Here is a 25,218-nt window from a genome sequence, read left to right on the forward strand (position 1 = left end):
ATTTATATTTTGTCTGGCTCATATAAAGTATTAAACCAGTTTAGCATTACCCTGGAGCCCCGGTGGTGCAGTAGGTCAAACCCTTGTGCTGGCAGGACTGAAGACTGACAGGTCACAGGTTCGAATCCGGGGAGAGTGCAGATGAGCTCCCTCTGTCAGCTCCAGCTCCCCATGCGGGGCCATGAGAGAAGTCTCCCACAAGGATGGTAAAACATCAAAACATCCGGGCATCCCCTGGGCAACGTCCTTGCAGACGGCCAATTCTATCACACCAGAAGTGACTTGTAGTTTCTCAAGTCGCTCCTGACTCTTGAGAAACTGCAAGTCTGTTTCTTAAAAAACAAACAAACAAACAAACAAATCATTACCCTCAAAATGAGGCTCATGTCTTCTCTTGAGTGGAAGAGATAGTATGGAGGAGACTTGAATTTTTCTTTTCCATTTTCAGCTGATAGCAGTTGGTCGTTATGCCTACATTATGAGTTAGCATTCGTTGTACTGTAATTCAGTAAAAACAGCCAGTTTTGAACTGTGCTTTAATGTCATGGCATGTTTCACTAGGCAACTTTGTGCTTTCCAGCTGTTTGGGACAAGAAGTCCTATCAGACCTACTCATCATGGGCAATAGACAGGAATTCTAAGAGTTGCAGTCCAATATCTGGATGGCACCAGATTGTCCACTCCTGAATTCAACCATAAACATTAACCTCATTGTTAACTGATATCAGGTCTGTAGAGGAAGATAATGTATCAGTTACATAAACCATAACTTGCTAATGCAACCACCTAGATACAATATCCCGGTTCTGGATACTCAGACACCTGATCTGAAATAATGTTTGTTGCAGCCATATTCAATACTCATCGCAAACTGACGTACTTCATACATAGTAATAGTTTTGCTTGCAGACCTCTGCTAGCCTGCATCATATATACTACCCCTTGACTTACCATATAGCCCCTGAAGCCCCTTCCCCATATCCATTCCCTGACTTTTTGGGATAATTAAAAGTTGGAGAAATGTCGGGCTGAGCCCTATAACCAGATACAAAATGATTGCATTAGTGTGGAGAGCTGCCAAGGCCTTCTGGATATCTTAGCATTCTTGGAATCATTTTATGTCTACCATAAGGAGACATTTTATGTCTACCAAAGGAGACACAGCAGGACACTTTTCTGATCTTGTCTGCTCCTCACAAGATACTGTATTAGCCAGGAACTCATTTTCTGGGATGACTGGGTAGGAATTTGTTGGCCAGGCCGTTTTCCTTTCCTGAAGGTGAAGGAAATCTTTCACCCTTCAAAAGGTTATATTGATCCCAAATCCAGTATTTTCCTAACACCAACAGTACAATGACATTTCTTGATCACTATTTTACTCCAGGAAGTACGAAGGCCTGTGATGTTAAAAGCAGCCAACATGAATTAAAGGTGCAGGAACTGCTGTGGCTATTAGAAAAAAATATTTATGGAAATATTCTTTTTATGCATCTTTCTGAGTTCCATGCAGCATGCCCTTATGGTTGTCCCTCCATCTCCACAGATTCTGTATCTACAGATTCGACCAACTGCTGTTTGAAAGTATTTTTTAAACCCTCCCAAATCTAAATCTTAATTTTATCGTATTATATAAAATGCATTTTTTTTGCAAATTGTATATATTTTGCATAAATATTGGTATCCACAGGAAGTCCAAGGACCAAAGCCCGTGGAGACCAAGGCTCGCTGATTTGATTTTGGAAAACAGATATACAAGACCTAAGTATGAAGAAAAAAATGCAGGTTTCTATTGAGTTTTAGGCCACATTGTGGTTCCAGACCACACAGTTTGGTGAGGGAACATCTATATCCTCCTGGGTTGATCAGCCTATCAGAAGCTTACTCCTGGACATGAGATAAGCTTACTCCTAGAGGCCTGCAGATGGAGGCAGGCCTTTCCAGTAAATTTACTGGGAAAACAGGGGTCTAGGAGGGGAGGGTGGCAGTGTCATCCTGGTTCTTCAGGCTCCTGGAGCCAAAATAACTGTGATGGCTGTGGAGATTGATGACCAGGATTGTGGAAGGTAATCCAAGAGTCAATTCCCACAGTCCCCGTACCTGGGAAGGTGTGAACTTTCCTGGAAAGTCCGCAACTTCCCAGTATTTTTTTAACCTGTAGTAAACCGCAAAATCCAGGTTTACTCCATGTTAAACTGGATTAACCTGAGGTGTTGTTAGGCATTTCCAGTTGGTGGTATGTACAGAAAGCAGAGGCTGGTTCTAGACAAATATTAACAGATGTTGTTGTAAAAAAAAAATCAATCATCATTTATAATAAAAGCTATTATTTGTCATACACTTGATGCAATTTTCTATGACACTTAAATGTCATACATTTGATATGATTTTCAGCTCGGAACATATGGCTCTGGGGGTGGAGGTATCAATACCTCTGAATTGTTATGGACAGATCGCTTTCTGGTCAGGGCTAGTATCACAGCTACATCGTATCCCTGCAGGCGTGGGGGACCTATTAAAATGGTCCATCCCTGATGACAAATGGATCCTTTGAGATTCCAGGAGACTTTAGAGGGTTCTATTGTTGGCATCATCAACAATCCTGTTGCATATCTGGTCAATAAAAGGAATCAAAATCTAACCAGGGCTATTGCTACAATTGCCCCCAAATGCCCTCTTCAAACTGTTATGGTATACAAAGACCCTCAGGGAGATGAAATGTGAAGGATGCTGACTAGAGTGCAGATGGTGGAAAACCCGTCTTTTATGTGACAAAACACGATATAGAGGGCACCTCTGTTCCTGTAAGTTGACAATACACACAGTGAAAAACGCTCTCCTCTGCACACATTGTGCCTGCAGAATCACATCCAACTGAGCTGTTCATAGTGAGAGGCTTAACTCAGGTACCCTCCCCTCTTAACCCATTATTAGAACCTTCAGTAGCTCACTGGAATGCTTTTAACAGCCATCTCTCACCTAGGAGCAGATTTATTCGCAGTCATTAGAGCAGAAGCCAACAAGATGTCCAGCAATTCTGTGAGTGGGATTACACTGGATCAGTTTCAATTGGCGAGTACTGTTGATGTGGACAAGCTGTAGGGGCAGGAAGATAATCTACTTTCTTGATCCCTGTCTATCTTGGCTGGTTGTCCAGGGAGAAGATGCAATTTGATCTCAAATACAACAAATTATTGACATATCTCTTAGGGAGGGGAATTTTCCATCCTGTTTATTAGTTAAGACTACTGCTGCAAAATCCCACCCTGGATCTCCTGTACCTTAATAATTACAGACCAGTCTCTAATCTTCCTTTTTTAAGGAAAGGTGACTCAGAAGGTAGTTGCCTTCCAATTTCAGAGAGTCTTGGATGACACACACTTCCATGACCCATTTCAAACTGGCTTTAGAGCAGGAGTTGAGACTGTTATGGTTGCCTTAGTGGATGATCTCAGTCTCAACAGACAGGGGGAGTGTGTCCCTGTTGGTGCTTCTAGGCCTCTCAGCAGCTTTTGATACCATTGACCAAGGTATCTTTCTGGAACACCTTGGGGGGTGGGAATTGGGAGGAACTGTGTTGCAGTGGTTCCAGTCATACCTTAAAGGCAGGCTCCAGATGGCGATGCTTGGGAACAGCTGCTACTCAAAAAAGAGCTGTTATATGGCATCTGACAATGTGCCATTCTATCTCCATATTTACATGAAACCACTGGAAGAGATCATTCGAACCCTTGAGGTGGGTTGTTATTGGTATACTGATGACACCCAAAGGCATTTCTCCATGCCTTTAAAAACAGCCTCAGCTAAGGTTAGTGTGTCTTCTCTGAATGAATGCCTGGAGCAGGTAATGGGCTGAATGAGGAAAAACGAATTTAAACTGAATCCAGACAAAGCAGAGGTGCTTGCCATCAAGTGTCTTAATCGTGATGGAGATGTGTCAACCAATTCTGGATGGGGTTACACCCCCCACCCCACCCCGAAAGAATGTGTTTGCAGCCTGGGAGTGCTACTGATCTGTTATAGGAGTGAACATATTACATTTATACTAAAGTAACTCCACTGGCTGCCAATTAGTTTCCGGGCAAAATACAAAGTGTTGGTTTTGACCTTTAAAGCCCTACATGGTTTGGGTCCAGGTTGCCTACAGGATCTTCTTCTCCCGTACAATCCGCCACAAACAGTTAGGTCCTCTGGGTGTGTCTGTATTACTCCAGCCTGCCAGAACCTGACAGGCACTGTCACCCAGCGGACCTTTTCATCAGCTGCCCCAAGACTGTGGAACAGCCTGCCGGAATGAGCTGTCAGAATTTAAAAGCCATCTAAAGACCTATCTCTTCTGGCAGGCCTACCCAGCCAGTTTTAAACATGGATTTTAAACTTGCGGCTTATGTTTTATCTTTGTTCTGAGTCTTAATATGTATTTTGTAGAAATGTTTTAATATGTGCATTTTACACAAAGTTTTTAGATGATTGTTGATTTTGTTTTATCGATGCTGAAACCTGTCTTGAGCTATAAGAAGAGGAAGGTAAGAAATAAATTATTATTATTATTATTATTATTATTATTATTATTATTATGTTACAGTAACACTTTACAGTTTTAGAGTGTGGAAAGGCCTCAGGCTTCTACAATGTGCAGATGTCTTAAAATTCAATTACTTTCAGCTTGAGCCACCATGACCGATGTTCAGAAATGATGGGTTTTGTGTTCCAAAACATCTGGGAGGCCCCAGGTTGAGAAAGAATCCTAGTATAACAGTGCCTTAATGATAATAAAAATCCAAATGGAACTGTGGGGGGAAAGGCATATTGTACAAATAGAGAATGAAACCTAATCTATAAGTAGTATATTATTTTCAACAGAGGATACTCAACTAGAATGTTCTTCTTATGGCTATCAAGAAATGTTTACTTTCAGCACTGAAATGTTATTAAAATTCCCTTAGAGGAACAGTGAAAATAAAGATCCTTGTAAGATAACATGTATAAAACAAGAATTGAAATGTGATTTTATTTAAGGCAATACTGGGCTACTTCACAAATCACCACCTCAAATATATACAGTGCTCCACACTACTAATTTTCTATCACATTCACGATGGGTTATTCAATACCAAAATGTTTAAATTTTCAATGTCAGCAAACTATTTAAATTTACATTTCCATTATATTATGGAAGTGGAAAAGTTTTAGACCCACTTAAAAGCTATGCAAGTGCAGTTGTATGAAAATGTCTGAGAACTATAGTTGAATGCCACCCAAAGACATTGGATGTTTCAAGTTACAAATACAACTGTGTCAGTATGTATTTTACCCATGTGTGATCTGATCAAGTTTCTGTCCTGTACACACACCTTATGCAAAATAAACTGGATATGGTAGACTTATCTAGTCTTTACTTCAAAAAGTTTTAAGTTTAAAAGAACATTTTTTTTAAAAAAACATGATCACTTAATTACAAATTAAAATTCTGAATATAAATGTGTCATTTAATATTTCAGACATACAGACTGCTGGCTGCAGCAAATGATTTACAATAATAAATATATACAAAAATGTATCTACAAATAAAAAGTACTGTTATATATGAGCAGTGACCGGTGAAAGATACCACAGACAATTTCACAAAGATTTCAGTCATGGAAAAAGGACATTTGATAAAAAAATTGAGGTTTTGATAAACTATTTACAAAACTGAAACAATGATTCTGTTCCAAGTCCCATAGGGATAAAAACAAATAAATTTACATGACAATTGTCATGATTTTGCAAGGTTAAATCACTTCAAAAGAAAACCTTAAGAAACAGTATCACGATCAATGGCTTCCTACTTTTAAAAATGCAGTACAGGTCACATTTAGACACCAATTGTTGGAACAAGGAGTCTACTCATATTACCCGATCATTTTGTAACCCTTGCATTTGCCTCTCCATGTCCATCAAGTCTTACCAGACTGACAATAGGTTTCATTTTCTGAAGCTGGTTCAACACAAGCTCAGTGCAATCTCTAAAAGTCTTATCTAAAACTATTTTTACAGTACCACTACACTGAAATTGTGAGGGATTAGTAAACTGTACATATGTCGCATTTTCCGAACACGATCGTGTTTTTGCAAAAGAGTTTCTGTCATTAGATCTCCTTGAGTTTGAATGAGACCCTTTCCTAGTTCCACAGTGATTATAGCTCCGCTCTGGATTTTTCTTTTGCTTCACTGCAGACTCTTCAAGGAACTTGAGAAAAGACACTTCAAACCCCATCGGCTTAAATGTACTCCAGTCAAAAGCTGAAGACGCGTCTTCAGTAGTTTGAACAGCTACTGCTGTCTCCGTCTCTCTGTGCACACTATTTAACTCAACAGCCACAGTTTCTTCCTGCTTCTCAACTTTTTTCTTTTTCTTTTGTGTTGGATCTTTTTCTTTGCTTGCCCTTTTTAAATTGCTGCTTGCACTGTGCTTTTCTGAAATGGAAGAGCTAGTTTCTTGACAGTCACTATTTACATCAGGAGAGGGTTTTGCAGGGTTCTCTGCATTTGTGAGGTCTTCATTTACAAGTTTAGTAATGAACAGTTCTGCAAGCTCATCCACCTCATCCTTCTCATCCTTTTCAGGCTCTTTCTGTGCCACAGGTGGTGCGGATTCCACATCTGCAGAGGCTGCCTCCGACATTTGTGGCTCCAAGTCTTTTAAATCACAGTTTTTGTCAGAACTTGCTTCTTTCAGTGAAGGTGCTTCCTTTTCTGCCGAATCTGAATACTTGTTTGAGACAACTAAGAGGTGCTTATGTTGTGAAGTAAATGCTTTAGACAGCTTGTGACATTTGTAATGCCGAATTATATTATTTTCACTTGTGACAACGGATGAGCAGCCTTTTATCATACAGGGGTACTGCATTACAAATTTGTTTGGGCATTCAGATAAAGCCTCCTCTCGAGTCTTTATTGAATATACATACTTGCCGCATTTCAAAGAATATGCCTTGCTCTCAGGGTCCTGACTTATTTTTAAGTTCTTGTTTTCTAAGGCAATAACTCTCTTTCGTCTCATCCTGATTATTTTGTTTCCATGCTTTCCTGCTCTGTATTTTAACGCTTTATGTTTAATTTTCGTATTCTTTTCCTGATTAGCTTTGCTTGAAATATTTTCCTGACCTGGCGTCAAGAACTTTCTAGGCCTTATTAGATGCTCTTTATGTCTCTCATTATGCTTATTAAAAATATGCCGTAAGAGATTAGACCTTGTTGCATAAATACGATCGCAGCCTTCACAGTCACACTTGTACATGCCATCATCGGTTTTGTTCTGCTTTATCTTTATTCCATGATGGGTCTCAAGGTGTATAATATAATTCACATATTCTGTAAAGGATGATTTACATTCAGACTGATCACAAGGGAATCTGGCAACACCCAGAGATGACCTCAGGCTCCCAATTTCCTCAGGAGTCATCTCATGAAGCTTCATATAGTGCTGAATAAGACTAGTGACTTCCTGAAATATCCTTGAGCAATTTCTCATTTCACATCTGAATTCTTTTACTGTGTTTTCAGTTTCATCACAATCCTCTTCTTTTCTAATATCCTCTTCTTTGCTTGGCTCACTTTCTTCTTCTGCCTCTGGAGAGAATGATGGCAAATCAGATTTATGGACAGCCTGATAATGAAGAATCAAATTCTGCTGTATTGTAAAAGCTGCAAAACAGCCTTGATGCACACATCTGTAAGGTCTGTATGGACTATACGTAGTAGGGTTTTCCAAAGATTTCTGAACTGTTTTCTTGCTTCTTCTCTCTTCCTTTTCCTTCCTATGCCTTCTAATCTTACGTACTTTTGGCTGAATTTGTGTAATAGTAGTAGGTGTGGCAGCATTATGAAATTCTAGGGGAATTGGAACTACTTGGGGAGGCTTTTCTAATTTTTCAAGAGCAGCAGGAATACTTTCTGGCACCAATATTTCTGGCACCACTTTTTCTGGAAGTTTCTCAGATTCTATATACATTCTTTCTTTTACTTCAGGTTCCTCAGCCAAATGAGACTGATTTTTGCATTCCATTAACACATGTTTTTTTAGTTCAATGTGTTGCAGTTCAACAGTCCTTGGTGTTATGCTTGCTGCTTTATTCTGGGGTCTTCTTCCATAAGGCCTTTTTAGTTTTAATTTTACCATTTCCTCTGTTGTAAAGTGATGCACTAGTTGACAATGGGCCCGGAGGTTAGAATTTCTAGTAAATGTTTTTGGACAGGAAGCTACAACACACTTGAATGGAGCATATTTCAATTGGTGTTTTTTGATTTCTAGTATCATTTCTGCAGTGTATTGATGTATTTTGCTGTAGTGTTTAAATAATGCATCTTTTGTCATAGCGCTGTAATTACAACCAGGAGCCTGACATGTAAACGGCTTATGGACTTTTTCAACAATGGGAAGACGTGTTTCTGAAGATGGCTGGACAAGAGATGTGCTCTCAGCTGTTATGACAGGAACAAGAATTTGTGGCAACAGCGCATCTGTGGGAAGACAATGAATTATATTGTCAAATATCTGACTTGGTGTTTCACTTTCCAATTTCAGCTTTTTCAAACCTTCTAAAATTTCCATGATTTGGCTATCATCTTTCAGAGAGGTTTCTGACTGAGAAAGATTAGTTTTGGCAAGAACAGTATTCTGCGTGTGTACTATTTGTTCACTGGGTTCAGCTGGTTGAAGATTTTGGGAAAAGTTTTCCAAAGCACACTCAACATTTCTAATTTGTAGTCTTTCTGATGGTTCAACTGACACATCCTGGACTTCTGTTTTAATTTCAACAATCTGGGAGTTCATTGCTGTTTTAATTATTTCAAGGGTTTTTTGAAAATTTTGAATAATATTATCCTCTGAAGGATCTAAATTCGAATTTTCTTCAATGCAGGAGCCCAGAGTGACTTGAGAGTTACTATTAAGATCTTTTACTAACAAAGGAGCTATTTCTGTACAAGTTTCATTACCAGTTTTGAAATTCTCTTTAACACTAGCAGTTAATTCATTGTCCACACTACTCATTTTTTGTGTAAGGTTCTCTATTAACACTTCAGCCTCACAGTTTGCCAGTATATTTGACCGGAAGTTTTCTGCAGGAATTTGCACATTGTCTTCAACATTTCTGGGTAGAAGTTCCAATGATGTCAAATCATTAATTTCTAATTTTTGTGAAATGTTAGGCACAAGTAAGGAAGAAGTTGTTTTCTTCTTTTTCTTTGAACTACTGGCCCCCTTTTTATTCAAGCTACAAATTTCCGAACCTTTGATACTGCTGATGACTGAAACCCGAGAACTGTTGTTTCCAAAATTATGAGCTGGGGCAGCACAATCAGAAACCATATTGGAACCCAAGCCATTTTCAATAGTCTTGAGTATTAAATCATCTGGAAATACTGGAAAGCTGCTACATTCTTCTACTGATGAAATTTTGGCATTAAATGTTCTATTTTGGTCTGTTAGCAAGGTAGTTGGGTTGCAAACTGTTGGTAACAAGGGAGACACACCAGGACTTGGCAAAATTGTTGCATTTATTTGCGAACTGCTGGTGATACAACTGGGGGTCATTATATGCGGTAGCATCTCTGTAGTGTCAAAAGTACTTGGAATGCCAGCTGTTTCCAAGGCCTGTTTAATAATTTCACTTCCTTCATCATTTTCACTTGTATTGAGGCTAGTCATGTTGGGCCGTGGAAACAAATTCTGCAAAAAAGCAGGTGACCGATTTTCAGTTGCAAGCAGCTGTAGGAACGATGGCTCTTTAAAACATACTTCTGGATTAAAAGCTGACTCCTGTTGTTGCTGTAAACTTAAAGCATTTGAAGAAAGAATCATACTAGCAAGCAGAGAAGATTGCCCATTCAGCTGTAGAGCTTCTGGAGAAAGTTCTGATTCATCCAGGGGCTTACAGTAGGATCGTTTAGAAAGATGACCACCAAGTGACCTGGGATTGGAAAAAACCCTGTAGCATCTACTACAAATAAATTTGCCATCTCTGATAATTGCTGGCCATTTTGCCCGTTTATTATGCTTTGGTTTTTTGTCTTTTCCATCTGGACCTCGTCTATTATCCTTTCTAGCTTTTTCTGCTACCAGGAGTTGTGGAGAGGTTTCACTGAAGTTCTCATTATTCACTTGTGAAGGGAAAAGGACATCAACACTTTCATCTTTTGGAAAAGAATTAGTGTTTCCTTCTAGCTGGGAGGAAAAATGATTGATATTATTTTCCATTTGTGAAAACACAGAAGGTGGACAGTTATCTGCTGGGGAAGAAAAAAGAGAAATTGGACCATTTTCTGCAGGTAAAGGAAGAAAAGGATCTGAACCACTGTCAATGTTGAGCGGCATGCCTTGTTTTTCCAGCTCATCCAACTGAGAAGGTAATGTTGCATTAGATAGACTTCTCATATGGGAGTCTAGTGTAGTCTCTGTCTCACTTTTAATATGGGAAGACAGACCTGCATTCATACCATTTTCATGAGGTAATAATGAATTAGTCATACCTTCCAAACGTGTTGGAAAAAGAACATTAGATAACTGCTGTAGTTGACTTGTACAAGTAGAATTCAAACTGTTTTTCACTTGTTGGGGAAAAACATCACTACTAGTAGTAGACACTTGTGGTGGCAAGAAATAAACAATTTTACTATCACTTGGCAGATTTTGCAAATTGTCTGTTTTTCTACTTCTTTTGTTCTTGCGCTGCATCTTATATGTAGCATATTGATCAGGATGTGCTGTTTTCATATGTTTGCCAATGCTCTGACAAGAATTGTAGATCCGAGTACATCCCTCAACTTGGCAGGTGAACTTCTGAACTGGAGTTGCCAATGGTAAGACTGGAACAAAAGGTGTGCCTAAGTTGTTCTGGGCTGGAGCAAGTGTAATTCCTTCTAAAGTTTTCATAGGGAGATTGTAGAGATTAGTAGAAGTCTTCATGTTTTCTTCAAGTTGAGGTTTTGAAGGAGACAAATTTTGATAATCTATCTCGTGCTGCATGAGCGGTAAATGGCTTCTCTCTTCTTCAGGACTTTTTGTTGAAAGGACTTGGGGCTCAAGCTTAACTGAATCCATGGAAATTGTATGGGATTCACTAATGCTGCCATCTTCCTTGGCTTCTTGGGAAATTGGAAGATCATTACAAGTATCTTCTACTGTTGAGCATAACTGCTGGATAACAGATGCACTGCCATCAGTTTTAATACTTTCAGGAAGCAGCTTGCCCTTTCTTGCCATATTTTCTCGTATTTTCTGGCCCAAGAGAGGCATTAAAGCACTGCTGGTGAGAACTACTTGTTCTGGCTTTGCTGGAGCATTTATGTGTTGCTCTGCACTTCCAGTGGTAATTGGATTAATCTGTTCTGGTTCACTTGCTGACATTTTTGTTCTTTTAGCCAAAAGCGATATATCTTTAATCTCCTCTGCAACATATTCTTCTGATTTGACACAATTATTTAAGCTATTTTCAGGGAGCAGCATCAATGCTTCTTCTGGATGGATTTCTTCAGTGCTCTCATTATTTTCCAAAGGCTGAGGGAAAATACACTCTTCATCATCATTACCTTTTAGAGGCTGAGGAACAATAGTTTCACCAGCAGACTGTAGCATTTTTTCAGATTTAGTGTGATCTTCAATATGTTTGTCTAATTCCATTTGAGAACGGTAAACTTTTCCACAATCTGCAAACTTGCAAGTGAATGTATTATAATGCTGTGCTTCATGATCGTAAAGCAAATATGCTTCTGAGAAAATCCTTCCACATTTAGGAAACATGCACTTTGCCCGGAAGACTGGGTGTTCTTTTCTGTGACCAAGAAGTTCTGCATAACTGTTAAAGCTAGCCTTGCATTTCATCTGAATACAGATATAGGGTTTGCTGCCACAGTGCATTTGTAAATGATCATTAAGGTGAGTAACACTTACAAAATGTCTTCTACAGTACTGGCAAATTACTTTTTTGCTTTGCATTTCAAGAAAGCGTTTAGCTTCTTCATTGTCTTTATGACCTTTTGCATGTGCAATCAAATTTTTAAAGTACTTAAAGCCTTTTTTACATAGGGTAACAGGGCAAGTAAATTCATTAACAGGCAATGGCTTTTGGACTGGTGTTATCTCTGGAATGTATGATTTGTCTTTTTCATAATTTTCATCATCAGAGCCATCATTATCATTAAAAACAATGAAATCTGCACCATAAAGGTTGTTCTTTTTTATGTGACGTTGTTCTTGTTTAACTACAGTGTTGTTCCTTTTGTTCACACTAGTGGGTGTTGCTTTTGGTGGCCTTCCCAATTTCCTCAGTGGTTTCATGGCGGCCAACCTCTCTTTACTAGACTTCTTAACATGCAGTGTTACATGAGGAACAAAAGTTTCTTTAGAATTGAAATTCTGCGCACATATAGGACAACTATAAATTCCATCTTTATAGTGCTTTTGTGCATGCCTAACTATTCTGTGTCCAAGAAATTCTTTGTCACACAGCACACAATACTGCATGTATGCTTGCCAGTTCCTGAACCTAGCAGATATAAATCCTCGCTCTCTCAATTTTTTTATTTCTCTGTTTTTCTGTTTTCTGTCTCGAATGCTTCTAAGCAAATTTGTAGCTTCATCAAAACATCCGGAAAGCCCATTCATGGATATATCTTTGTTCTCATCTTGGCAGTCCTCAATCTTTTCATGCATTTCAGTGTCATTCAGTTCATCTATGGAAGATACAATTGATGCCTCCTCTCCCATCAAAGCAAGGCATTGGCGTTTTAACATTTTCCAGTCCCAAAATTCTGGATCAAAAGGCCACTGCATTTTTAATACAAGTAGAAGCTCACAGCGTAATGAATTTGGTACTGGAAGGTTTTCTTCATCATATTTCTGGTCAGGTTGATTGTACAGCATTTCTACAGCATAGTAAGCATCGACAGTAGGCTCAAGTAGAAATTCGCTTAGTTGACAAGCACGTTTAACCTCCAAATCTTCAGGCAATAAGCAAGATATAGTCTTGCAAATCGAAATCTTGACTTCTGTATTTTCACTAGCTTCTAAACGCAATGCCTTTACACAAAGTTCAATACAAGTTGCAAGTCCAGCAGCATCAATCTGTAAAGCAAAGGACAGATTAAAGAATAAAGGCTCTGTGTTTACAAATGCTATGCAAGCCTACTTCACACTTTCTTTCTTCCTTGCTCTTTACAGACATCAGTTAAAATTAGATTTTAAATAAGTTAATTATTCTAGAAAGTCAAATGGTAGAATTCAGTATTCAACTCACTTGCTATTGTAGCTCATTCTGACAGACACCCAAAATTCCTATATGAAGCCCAGTTAGAATTTGGAAATGAATGCTGTTAATTTAAGAACATAAATATGATCCACATATACATTAATAATAGCAGGCAGAGGATAGCATGGGGAAAGGGAGCACTCTGGTGTTTGACTGAATTGTGAAGCATTATAAGGAGATGCTGACTGTGAATACAAATACTGTATCAAATCTGATCTGTTAATGTAATCCAACCGGCAACAGTAATCAACACTTTGCTGGGAAAAAAAACCCTTCAATTTTGTATGTAACTTGCAGTTCATTCCAACTTTTATTATTCTATATTCTATACCTATAGTATAGTATATAAATACTATATTTGTATACAATTGTGCAAAGTACTTTTTGTGGACAGGAACAAGTACGATTTCTAGAAAGTTGTGACTTTTGGCTTTTGCAGGCAGATATCATTTGAAGGACTATGCAGAGCTACATTTCTTTCTGTAAGATGACTGCACTTGGTAGATAGCATTCAGTGACTTGTGGAGTTATTTTTCAACCCAGATTTTATTTTCAATTCATATCATCTTGAAAGTAATAGTGCAGCATAGCCTTACCTCTGAATTTATTACTTTAATTAGGAAGAAAATGTGGTACACTGTCTTTGTTAATACAGACAGTTGACGACATCGCTCCAGATAAGTTTGTACAGAAGGCTCTACCCTCTGTTGCAGTTTACTCCAGAAGAGAGTCAGTTCCCTGAAAACAAAGTTCCGCAAAGTTAAAAAACGCTAATGCAGAAATACTACTGTCACTATAATTAGTTTTCAGTTGATGAGCTGGGGAATGAGGAGGTTTAAGAAGAGGGATGCTAATTTACATGTTCTAACTTTATAATATACATTAATATGAACTTTCTTATATGCTCAATGCAAATTCTATGCTTTATAAGAATCTGTAACCAGAAAAAATACAGCACAGTAAAGGCAGAATGTGTGTATCTTACCTTTTGTCAGAGTAACTTCTACAAATGGCACCATTTTGTTTAGAGAAATGTCTAACCTAGATTTAATCAAGGCTGCATATATCAAAAGATCGCTACATGAGGGAAAATTGTGTTATCTAATTAATCTGAAAATTTTGAACAAGGCAAAACTACAAGTGATTAACAATCATAGTTTCTGAACTTATACCTGAAGCTTTCTTTTAATAATGGAATGCATGTGCCTTCAAATCTGTTGTTTTATGGTGAGCCAATTAATTCCCCTTATAGCACCTGCTATTTTATGACAGCCAAGTATTAAACCAAAGCTGAAACAGCTTAGATCCTGAGATCAGATGAGATCTGGGGTCTTCACCATATTTAGGTGGACCAATTATAAATGTAGAGCGACCCCTGATTAAAACATGTTTTCAATTTCCAATCCTGGTTTAGCACTTCTAAATGCTGAAGGTAAAGCCATTCTTATCTATGAGATTCCTGCCTGGATTGGGCAATAAAAGGGATAACTCACATTCTTGTGAACTGCTCCTTTCTCATAACTTGTACCAAGCAGCCATCTTTCTCAGGAATGCTGATGTAACACATCAAACATTACAAAGCAACAACAGGAAACATCTCAAACTCATTACCTATGAAATAAGGAGATATTTTACTAGGCCCCAAATTACCAATAAACCAAAAATTTTATATGCTTAAAATTATCTCTAATTTCTGCTGTTGCTGTTGTTAGAAACACATTCATATTGTCATTTGCAATGTCCGATCTGTCACATGAACCTTCATGAAGAAGTTATCTATTATTATGACTAAAAATGCATTTTCTACTACACTACTTTCTTTAATAACTCTGAATATTTGTCATAATCTGGGATACTCAAATGGAAAGATATTCCAACCTACCAAGCACAATACATCTCTCCTAGTTGCAGTTGTCGAGATAAAAATGCTGCACATAAAATCAGAGCACTCTTCTCATCTCCTTCAGATTCTAGATTGCAGATCATTTCTAAAGCATCTTTGCAGTCTATGTCTGCAATCTGAAGAGACATAAAAATGGAAAGCACGGAAGAATCAAATTTGTTTTCAAATAATAAATAATCAGATAACATGAAATGTAAGAAACAAAGTACCCAATACCTTAATATTTCAATCCTAAAATCTGGACTGTTTTTTTAAAGTAAAAGAGAGAACAAATAGCTGTATGCGGTGTATCAATACTAATCAAATTTTAAGTACAGTTAACAGAAAAAACCAGTTTCCATGTACTTTTATAACACTCATGGTATGTAACTATTTGTAAAAGTTATCCCCAAAATTACAAACATGAAAGTTCAACATATAATTGAAAGGATTATGAGACCCAGAAGACTTTGTCTTAATACCTGAAGAAAAGGGCTTGAAATAAAGGTGTAACTGCACTATGCAGATGTACCATTAGGAGACCTTGGACTTGTACAGTCTTTCTTCCTTCTCTTTCCCCTCCGATTTATACTTCTTAGTCTTTTCACATCATGCTATAATACTACATTGTATGGAGGTTAATTCTAAAAATAGTCAGCTTTAAACCAAGGTTTGAAGGTAGTTTTAAAGCTCTGGAGAAGAAGACTGGCAGGAGCCAATGGGATATTTTGTCCTACTAATGGTGTGTCCCCTGAAGATGATTATGGTCTCTGGGCTGAAAAAGGTTACTTGTCCCTGCTTTACGGACTGGCATCCTATAGTGGATGGTGTGGTTTTAATATTTAATGTAGTGTTTTAAAATGTTTAATATGTTTTAATTTTAATTTTAATGTTCATTGGAATTGTATGTTGCTAAGGCATTGAATAACTGCTTTTATGTAAGCCGCCTTGAGTCCCCTTCGGGGTTGAGAAAGGCAGGATATAAATAGGGTAAATAAATAAATAAACAATAAAAGGATACAGTACACTCCCCTCACACTAATAGGTATTACATTTTAGAGTAAACCAGGCAAAAAGGGAGAGGAGATACAAATTAGTTGTACTTCTTACTTGTGCTCCTAACAAAAGGGACAGAAAGAATTTATAGAAGTGAGATGTGAAAACCCATTTTATATTTAGAGCTTGTTTTTATTTCCCCATCCTGTGAGTTTATTTTAAAATGTCATAGCAAAAGCATTAAAGGGAATCATAATGTACTTCCCCATCTTTCTAGTCTTGTACAATACAAAGTAATTTTCATATGGAAATATGAGTGGCACTATTCCAATAGCAAGAGCCATAATAAAATAATAATAATATATTTTAAAGAATATGATAAATTATAATCCACTATCAATTATTAATAACCATTATAATATATGGGAGCCCTTGGTGGTGCAGTGCGTTAAACCGCTGAGTTGCTGAACTTGCTGATCAAAAGGTTGGCAGTTTGTATCCAGGAGCGAAGTGAACTCCCGCTGTTAGTCCCAGCTACTGACAACCTAGCAGTTCGAAAACATGCAAATATGAGTAGATCAATAGGTACCGCTCCGGTGGTACTGCATGGCGCTCCATGCAGTCATGCTGGCCACATGACCTAGGAGGTGTCTACAGACAAGGCTGGCTCTTCTGCTTAGAAATGGAGATGAGCACCATCCTCCAGAGTCAGACATGACTAGACTTAATGTCAAGGGGAAACCTTTACCTGACCTTTTTATAATAAGTGTTAAAGTAAAGAATAAAGATGACATTGATAGGATTTAGGTAGCTATCTAGCAACAACTTGTAAGCCAGGTTTTTCCAACTAAGTACTAGTTAGCTATTTTAAATGTAAGTTTCTGTCATCACTCAGTATTGGAGCGGATGGAAATGACGGTCAAATACATTACAGGACACAACAATTAATTTTGTACATGCTCTAAAGGGAAGAAGGCACAAACAAAATTGCTCAGGCCCTAAGTTTGAAATTCAAGGTTCCATTTGCCACACCTATGTTGGCTGAAGAGCAGCTATGGGTATTTTAAAAGATCTGCACTCCAGTGTTACCCAATAAATGTTTATGGCTGTTCCATACTCCCTTGATGGCACAGACATATTACTAACAAGTAAACACTTTCCCCTCCCTCTCAGGGCTCTTCCAGACAGGACCTATATCCCAAGATCTGATCCCAGGTTTTCTGTTTACCCCAGATTATTTGGCAGTGTAGACTCATATAATCCAGTTTAAAGCAGAAAACCTGGGATCAGATCCTGGGATATAGGGCCTGTCTGGAAGGCCCCTCAGTGTAGTTGTGAGAATAAGAAAATAAATACTGAACATTTTAAAGATTGAAAAGTGGGCTACAAATCAGTAATAACTAATTTGTTTTAAAATACTAAAAATGTTTCATCTCTGATTAAGTTATCTGCCAGAGCAATACTACTTCATTACACAGATGGGAGACTCAGGATTAAGTGTTCTTCTATTAAAAAAATCCTTCCATATATAAATGGAGAAGGCTAGGTCAGCACCTTCATCCCTGCCATTCTAGTCTTCTGTGTGCCCCGTTTTCCTCGTTTTCTGAGAGAAACAATTTCAGCAATCTAAAGGTGATATGACTCAGAGGATCAGATCGAGATTTCAATGCTTTAATTACACTATACAGTGCCACAATTAAGTATTCACCCACACGTTTTGTTGTATTACCTGAAACCAATCTGAATAGAATTGGCATTGTTATCACTTAATATGTAAACAGTACTCAACACTGTAACTGTTGAAATAATTCCAGTTAAATCAATTTCAACTCCAGATTGTAACATAAAGAAATTGAAAAGTCAAAGAGTAAGTGAGGAGTACATTTTGAGTACTAACTCTGAATACAGTGATATTTTTGAACACAAAAATCCAGTCTAGGTTTACTTCTACCTTGTTTAATTTCAGTGGCATAATTTAGGGAAGGGTTCAAGGGAGAAGAGATATATTATGAAGCCTAGAGATCCTAAAAATTAGAGAACTACAATACATCCAGCACCTTATTCCACATTACTGGGATTTGTTATTTCTGGCCTCATCACACTAGAGAAAAATCTACTTAAAATCCGGTTTCTGCCTCCTGCAGAATTCTGGGGTTTGTAATTTAGGGAGGAGCCTTTAACAGCATCACAAAACTACAAACCCCAGAATTCTGCAGGAGGCAGAAACTGGATTTTAAGTGGATTTTTTCTCTAGTGTGATGAAGTGGTAAATGTCTTCAAATAGTTTCAACTTATGAATCTATCACAGGGTTTTCTTGGCAAGATTTGTTTGGCAGGGAGGGGTTGTTTGCCTTCCTCTGAGGCCAAGAGAATACAACTTGCCCAAGGTTATCCAGCATGTTTCCATGACTGAGAAGATTCAAACTCTGGTTTCCAGAATCATAGTTCAATGTCCAAACCATTACACCACATTGGCTTGCACAAGAGATACTTGCTGGAAAGGTTGACTTGGTAAGTTGGAAGTAATTTGTCTTTTATCCATCTTTAGTGTTGTTTACATTTTTGTAATGTAGTATGTAGTTTTGTTAATTGTAGTTTAGTAATGTCATAATTTATAACATTCTCTCTAGATGTTGTTTTATATAATTCAAAAGTCTGCGGTTTAATAAATATAGCATTTGTTTTTTAAAGGGTTGAGTCAAAGCAGACAAAAAAGTTATCTCATAAGGGCAAAACTTCAAACAATTTTAAAAAAGTAACTTTTCTAGGCTCTTCTTCTAGAAATGTGTTGATGAAATACGAAGAGGGGGGTTTAGCAGTGGGAGCAGTGGCTGACGTGAGAAGTCAAGATGTATATGGTCCATACACAAACATACATACCTTGCTTATTCTGGATAGCATCAAGTGAGGAATAAAATGAAACAAGAGGAAATAATTGGCTTCTTGAGCTCACAAATTGAAGCACTCACTTCTGATGGTTGGATTACCAGGCATGTTGCAAAACCTGGAAAAATGTATGTTTTAGACTACAACTCCCAGAATCCTCCAGCCAGCATGGCCACTGGCTATATTAGTGGTAGTCCAAAAAATAAATTTCTTCAAGCTATGGAGGACTCTTTTCATATTTGTGTCCCAACATGAATGTGAGGATAGTCTCCTCTGCCCTGCTCCCAGTCTGCAGTGACACAACTGGTTAAACCTTTGTGCTGGCTGGGCTGCTGACCTGAAGGTAGGTGGTTCAAATCTGCGAGACGGGGTGAGCTCTCATCTGTTAGCTCTAGCTTATGGGGACATTAGAGAAGCCTCCCAGCAGGATGATAGCACATCTGGGCATCCCCTAGGCAATGTCTCTGTAGACAGCCAATTCTCTCACATCAGAAACGACTTACAGTATGTTCTCAAGTCACTTCTGACATGATAAAAAGTCTCCAGGAAGTTGGGTGGGGGAAAAAGGCATAAGACACAAGAGAAACATGCTATGTTTGGTCCAGTCTGGTATAGCAAGCTGTACTCAGGTTACAAGCTTTGTCAGGAAAGCAAAGGGAGAATTAAAGAGTAGAGTGAGAGTTGTGTTACAATGCTATATAATGGAAAACATCTCTATAATACCTCTTAGTGTTTTCTCTTACACTGTATGATTCAAAATTAACTGTGTATATGTGCACACTATACACACACCCTTAAACCATGTATTATTATACTCTTGAAAGGACTTCCAACATTGATGCTTTTAAAAATGAACTCAATATAAAGCATACTCACCTCCTGCATTAGCTTTTCATTTGGTGATCCAGAACAAAGACAGACTAGGTAGGTTTGCTTAAAACTACCTTTGCTGCTGATTTCTGGGTGGTCAGAACACACCTTTGCTAAGGCAGTTGCTTGAGTTAATTGCTTTGATTTCATCAAATGCTTAATGCGCATATCCAGTAGCACAGAGCCTTCAAAGGCTAAAAATTCATTCACTGAAAGACAGATAATTAAACATATTCTCATTTCTTCATGCAAGTCACATAACATTAATCTAGAGTATTTGATAATTAAAAGTAAACATGCCAAATAGCTCAAATATCTGTGAGAAACCCACTTTGAGCAGAAAACCATGTCTCTCTTTTTCATGATAAGATAATTTAATGATAGAAAGTACAATAAGCCAAATGGATAAGACAACAGTTAAACGGCTTCAAAATGAAGTAGTGATGAAGTAGAAAGAGCTCCATTATTCGCTATCTTGATATGTGTAGTTTTTTCAGTTGAATACAAACTGAAACCATTCCTAGAACTGGACAGTCTCACACAAATACTAGGACCTCAAAGCTGAGCAGGGCAACTAGTTGTGTGCCTGCCCACCTAGAAGAGATGAATTTGGAATATACCAATTAAATATTTACCAATGCACAGGAATTAAGACAATTCTTGCCATGTGTTAGTTAGCTTTGACATGTGACCTGCAGGCCAAATCTGGCTCACTATGTCATTTCATGTGGTCCACCAGATGCTGTACTATACTGCCTTTATTTTTCATCCTTAGATATAGTGACTAGAGCTGATGGGAGTTGTGATACACCTGGAAGTCTGCAGTTTGTTCTTTTAGAGGGGTTTGCATTTAAATACGAGGTTTGTGGGTATGATGTCTAACTTTATAATGTTCTTTAACTTTTCCTCAACCTCAGAGCCACAAGGTTGTTGGATTGAAATTCCCATTATCCCCAGTCCACATGGCAGAAAATCAATGGTGATGGAAGTTGTCATTCAATAGCAACTGGGAACCCCAATTGGGTAAAAAGAGCACCAGTCAATATGTATTTAAATTATAGTTGGTTGTCTATCCATAGATGCTCCAGTCATGGATTCAATGGCCCCCTGAAAGCAACCATAGGATTAACATTGCCTGAAATGAAAATGGGTCTGACGCCCCTGAATTACATGGATACCCTCCAAAACATGTAAAGACTGAATATGATTTCATTCCACTATACAGCCACTCTCAGTATAGGAATATAGAAAAATAAATATAGGACCATCTAGTTGATTTGTTCACATCTTCCTGTGAGGAGAGAAAATCCATGCAAAGATTGAAAAAGACAGCATATAAACCTAAACTTACACCCAGTATTTTCTCTGAACCAATTTTCAAACTGGCCCCCAGTTATATCAACTAGTTTGAAGCTATATATGGAAAATAAATAGTGCTACTGTTTTCTGCACAAACATCCCTGTGTTTAAACATAACTATTATTCAAAAAGGCATAAATTAGAAAGAGAAGAAAGTTGAAATGAACTGTTTTGGATTCTGTCATGAAATACTTCAGTAGAAACATTATAACAGAACGACATAACTAAAAGATTGTTAAGATCATCCATCAGTATTTCTAAAAGCTTGTTCCCAAGAATCTACCAAACTGTGATTTTGAGCCAAGAAATGGAAATCAAGCTATACAATTTTATTTTTACCTGTGTACATGAGTCCTTGCTAACCGTATCTGTGAGAACTTAGGGAAATGTTTTACTTAGCTGCATCACGACAGAAGTGAGAAAGCCTATCCTACTTTGATACATGGTGCGCTGGCCACTAGAGAAAGTGATAATTAGTGAATTAATGAGAGCGCAAGAGAAAGAATTTAAATTAGATTTTAAATTAGAAACTAAACACCAAAATGTAAAATCACTGTAAATGTTGCTTTGAGCAAATGAACACTGTAATATATAAGAATCAAGTGTTGAAGCTGGCCTTCAGGAGGAAGACTGAATAAGAAACCAGAGAAGAACCCAGACGATTCTAAACATAAAGTTACAACATGAAAGAGATGTCACAGACAAAACTTTACTTATATCAACAAGGCTAAGATGCTAAAATTAATTAAATTTATTTAAAAGATTAAGAAAGTAAATTCTAATCAATGCCAGTACAGACTTCCTCTGGACTTCCTGGATTAAGTAGTTTTATATGTAATACTAAAGCAGATAATATTTCAGGTAAATTAATTGCTTTAATTACCTTTCAGAGAGCAAGGTGATGAAATGGGATGAATGGAGCAGGTCTGGCATTGTTACCAATTTTAAAAAATCCATTATATGATTAATTGGTGACAATCTCATCTGAGTTGAGAGATGAAAAACATGATTTACAAAAGTAGCTGACTAAAGAATTTACCACTTTTTTTCTGGATCAATATACTGATTTAAACAAGTTGCATTATGTGTATAGATTGTTGACTGGGAAGGGAATGTTCTTTTAAGAAAGAAAACTCTACATGAAACCAGAGGTGTGCTTATAAATGGAAAATGGGGTTGCCTGTCTGTGGAAAAGGCTTGACAAAAATTGTTCAATAAAATGTACTGAGCTGGTATTTCTGAAGTGTTTTACCTGATGCCTTCAGCTGAAATACTGTAAGAAGACTTGATTTAGATCACTGCTTTTTAAACTGTGGGTCCCAACCCCAAATGAGATCCCCTTAACTCAATGTTGGGGGTCATCTTATATCCCCCGTCACCTTGTATTCGGTATATACGGTAAATTAAATTAACTTTACAAAGGTGTCTGAGTAAGGATGTAGCCACAGAAATAAGTGACAGTAATTTCAGAGTATTTTATTTCTGAAAACCGCCAATGTGCAACATGTATATTTCATGAAAGAACAGTAGTTTGCTCAGGTGTTATTGTACTTAGAAAAGCCACTATAAATGCTGACAGATAGTCATCATGTTAACTAGAAGTAAACACTTCAATTTAATAAAGTTCTAAATGTAGTAGGGTTTTCATTGTTAAAACAAAATGTTGATTTCATCCAATATTCTCTTTCTCTATCTAATCAAAAACAACCACTTTCATAATTATCCAGTGAATAATTACATTTGTTTCTTTCAGCCTTGCTCTTCCGCCCACAAGCCTAAATAATCCTTTCAACCACAGTGTTTACCATTTCATGTAGTTTGTCTTGTAACAGAGGAACATTTGCTATCAGTGAAATCTGATACAGAAAGGCCTTGAGATTTTAATGGAAACTACTACATCAATATTATTAACATTTAAAGTTTTAATGTCAAGGTTTAATTTCCTCTTACAAATGCACTGCAATCTCAATTTCCATGGTATATGTCTGAAAAACTGACACCTGAGACCAAAATAAATATTATGGTACTATAAATTTTGCTCAGTTTGGCCTTCAGATCTTTAGACCAGGAACATTGCATTTATCTCTATAAAAATCCTCCCAGCAATCAACTGTCTTTAAAGAAATGGGATAAGCCTTGAAATAATTAATTTTCCATTTAGGAATTATTTTATTTCACCTATTTTTTGCTGTTTAAATATGTTTTAATTAGGCTTCTAATGTCCTTATTACAGTTCTTTTGTATCCAAACTCAAACCATTATCTGTGAAGAGAACTTTCAGAATATGTAAATACAAGTTAATGGTGGCTTAAAGACAAAACTGTACATAATTTATATATTAACGGCATAGTTTGGAATGTATAGGTAAATGAAAATTGGAATTAATACATACTGCAGATAAATAATAGATGAGTAACTATCAGGAAAGCACAACTAACTTTGAAAATATCAGGGAGACCATATCTATGCTGGCCTTCCCTTGCACCTCCAAATATCTATGCATTCCACAAACTTGTCTCGCCACTTTTCCTGGACTTGCATGATTCCCGTGTCTGAGAGAGGTCTGTGTGTATGAACACCTGTATGTATGTTTGTTATCATGTGCTCACTTATTTGTAAATTATTGTCTGCATGCCTTCCTTTTGTGGAAAATAAGAACAATAATGGCTATATAACCATTGCTCTGACTAGATTCAAGAATGTAGAGGTTGGCCTTATGTCTCTGCAATGCATAATTGTAGTTTTCACATCCCTGAAAAGAAGGCAATGAGTGCAGATTGACATGACAATGAACAGTTCTGATATTCCTCCATGTATCCGTACAGCTCAGTGCTAAACAAACTATACACAGAGGCTTCTCTTTCAGCCCCAAATTGACCAAAAAACAAACAAAAACAAAAAAACCCAAACATTGAAAGTGGTAGGCAACCCTATAGACCAAGCATGGGCAAATTACTAGCTTTTAGGAATTGTGAGAGTTGAAGTCCAGAACACCGAGAGAGCCAAAGTTTGCCCATGCCTGCTACAGACTATATTGAAAACTGAGGGTGGTTTAAGGAGATGGAAAACTAAATTAATTCCATAAATATTCTCATTACTTTCTTTTCTGCTGTACTCAAATTTAGGCATGTTTTAAAAATCAATATGCAAAATGGAAACAAACCAGAGAATGTGAGATTTCTATGAGAATAAAATCATTCTTACTAGAGCAATACGAATGGAAAGGCTCTTGGGAAACTGAAGAAAATTGTATCCTATAACATCAAATATGTTACCTTATTACAAATTCCATAGTATTATGAGAAATATAATAGCACTGAATATATTGTTTCAATTTACACTCAATACAAAAAAAAACTTACTATCTTAAATCTATTCCCATTTTACTGAAATAGATACAAGTATGTCAGAGGAACTGGAAACAATACCAGCAACCCAATCTGCCAATAAACAGATGGCAGTTTGATGTAACAGTCTTCTCTGTGTCTCTTTGTTTATACTTTTAAATACATGAAAATTAATCTGGGAGAGGCAGGTGTGCAAATCTAAGAGAAATATGACTAAATGCATGGCCTAGAACCATCTTTACCTCCTAGCAGTAAATTACAATAGTGCTTAAACCCAGAGCAGACAAAAGGTGCTGCTACCACAGCTTTGTATTTTGTCACCTGGATGCTTGATATACTAGGCAGCAAACCATTAAGACTGCACTGCAGGTTAACTTTTTATAGTTTTTCATACAGTTAAATGTTTAATTCCAAAGACTTTCTTAGAACCAACCACTATCTAGAATGTAACAGAGATCTGACACCCCCAAATTAAAAAGACACCCCATACATACATACATACATACATACATACATACATCTATCTATCTATCTATCTATCTATCTATCTATCTATCTATCTATCTATCTCTCAATCATATAGTTTTAT

The 25,218-nt window shown here is 37.3% G+C and overlaps 1 protein-coding gene across 2 annotated transcripts in view; it reads right to left on the bottom strand.

The window, feature by feature from the left end:
• Positions 1-4,981: 4,981 nt before the first annotated feature.
• ZNF292 (zinc finger protein 292) overlaps positions 4,982-25,218 on the bottom strand; it is a 35,521-nt gene continuing 15,284 nt past the window's right edge. The window contains exons 5-8 of one of the 2 annotated variants that reach the window (XM_060753001.2): positions 19,930-20,132; positions 15,172-15,308; positions 13,886-14,027; positions 4,982-13,105 (exon numbers count right to left, since the gene is read on the bottom strand). In XM_060753001.2, coding sequence (XP_060608984.2) covers positions 5,900-13,105; positions 13,886-14,027; positions 15,172-15,308; positions 19,930-20,132 — 7,688 coding nt within the window. In that variant the 3' untranslated portion in view covers positions 4,982-5,899. Of the gene's footprint in view, positions 13,106-13,885; positions 14,028-15,171; positions 15,309-18,390; positions 19,172-19,929; positions 20,133-25,218 lie in introns of those variants that run through there. The other variant, XM_060753003.2, reaches the window with a different exon arrangement.

Source organism: Anolis sagrei, chromosome 1 (genome assembly GCF_037176765.1).
Source record: "Anolis sagrei isolate rAnoSag1 chromosome 1, rAnoSag1.mat, whole genome shotgun sequence".
NCBI classification, from domain to species: Eukaryota; Metazoa; Chordata; class Lepidosauria; order Squamata; family Dactyloidae; genus Anolis; species Anolis sagrei.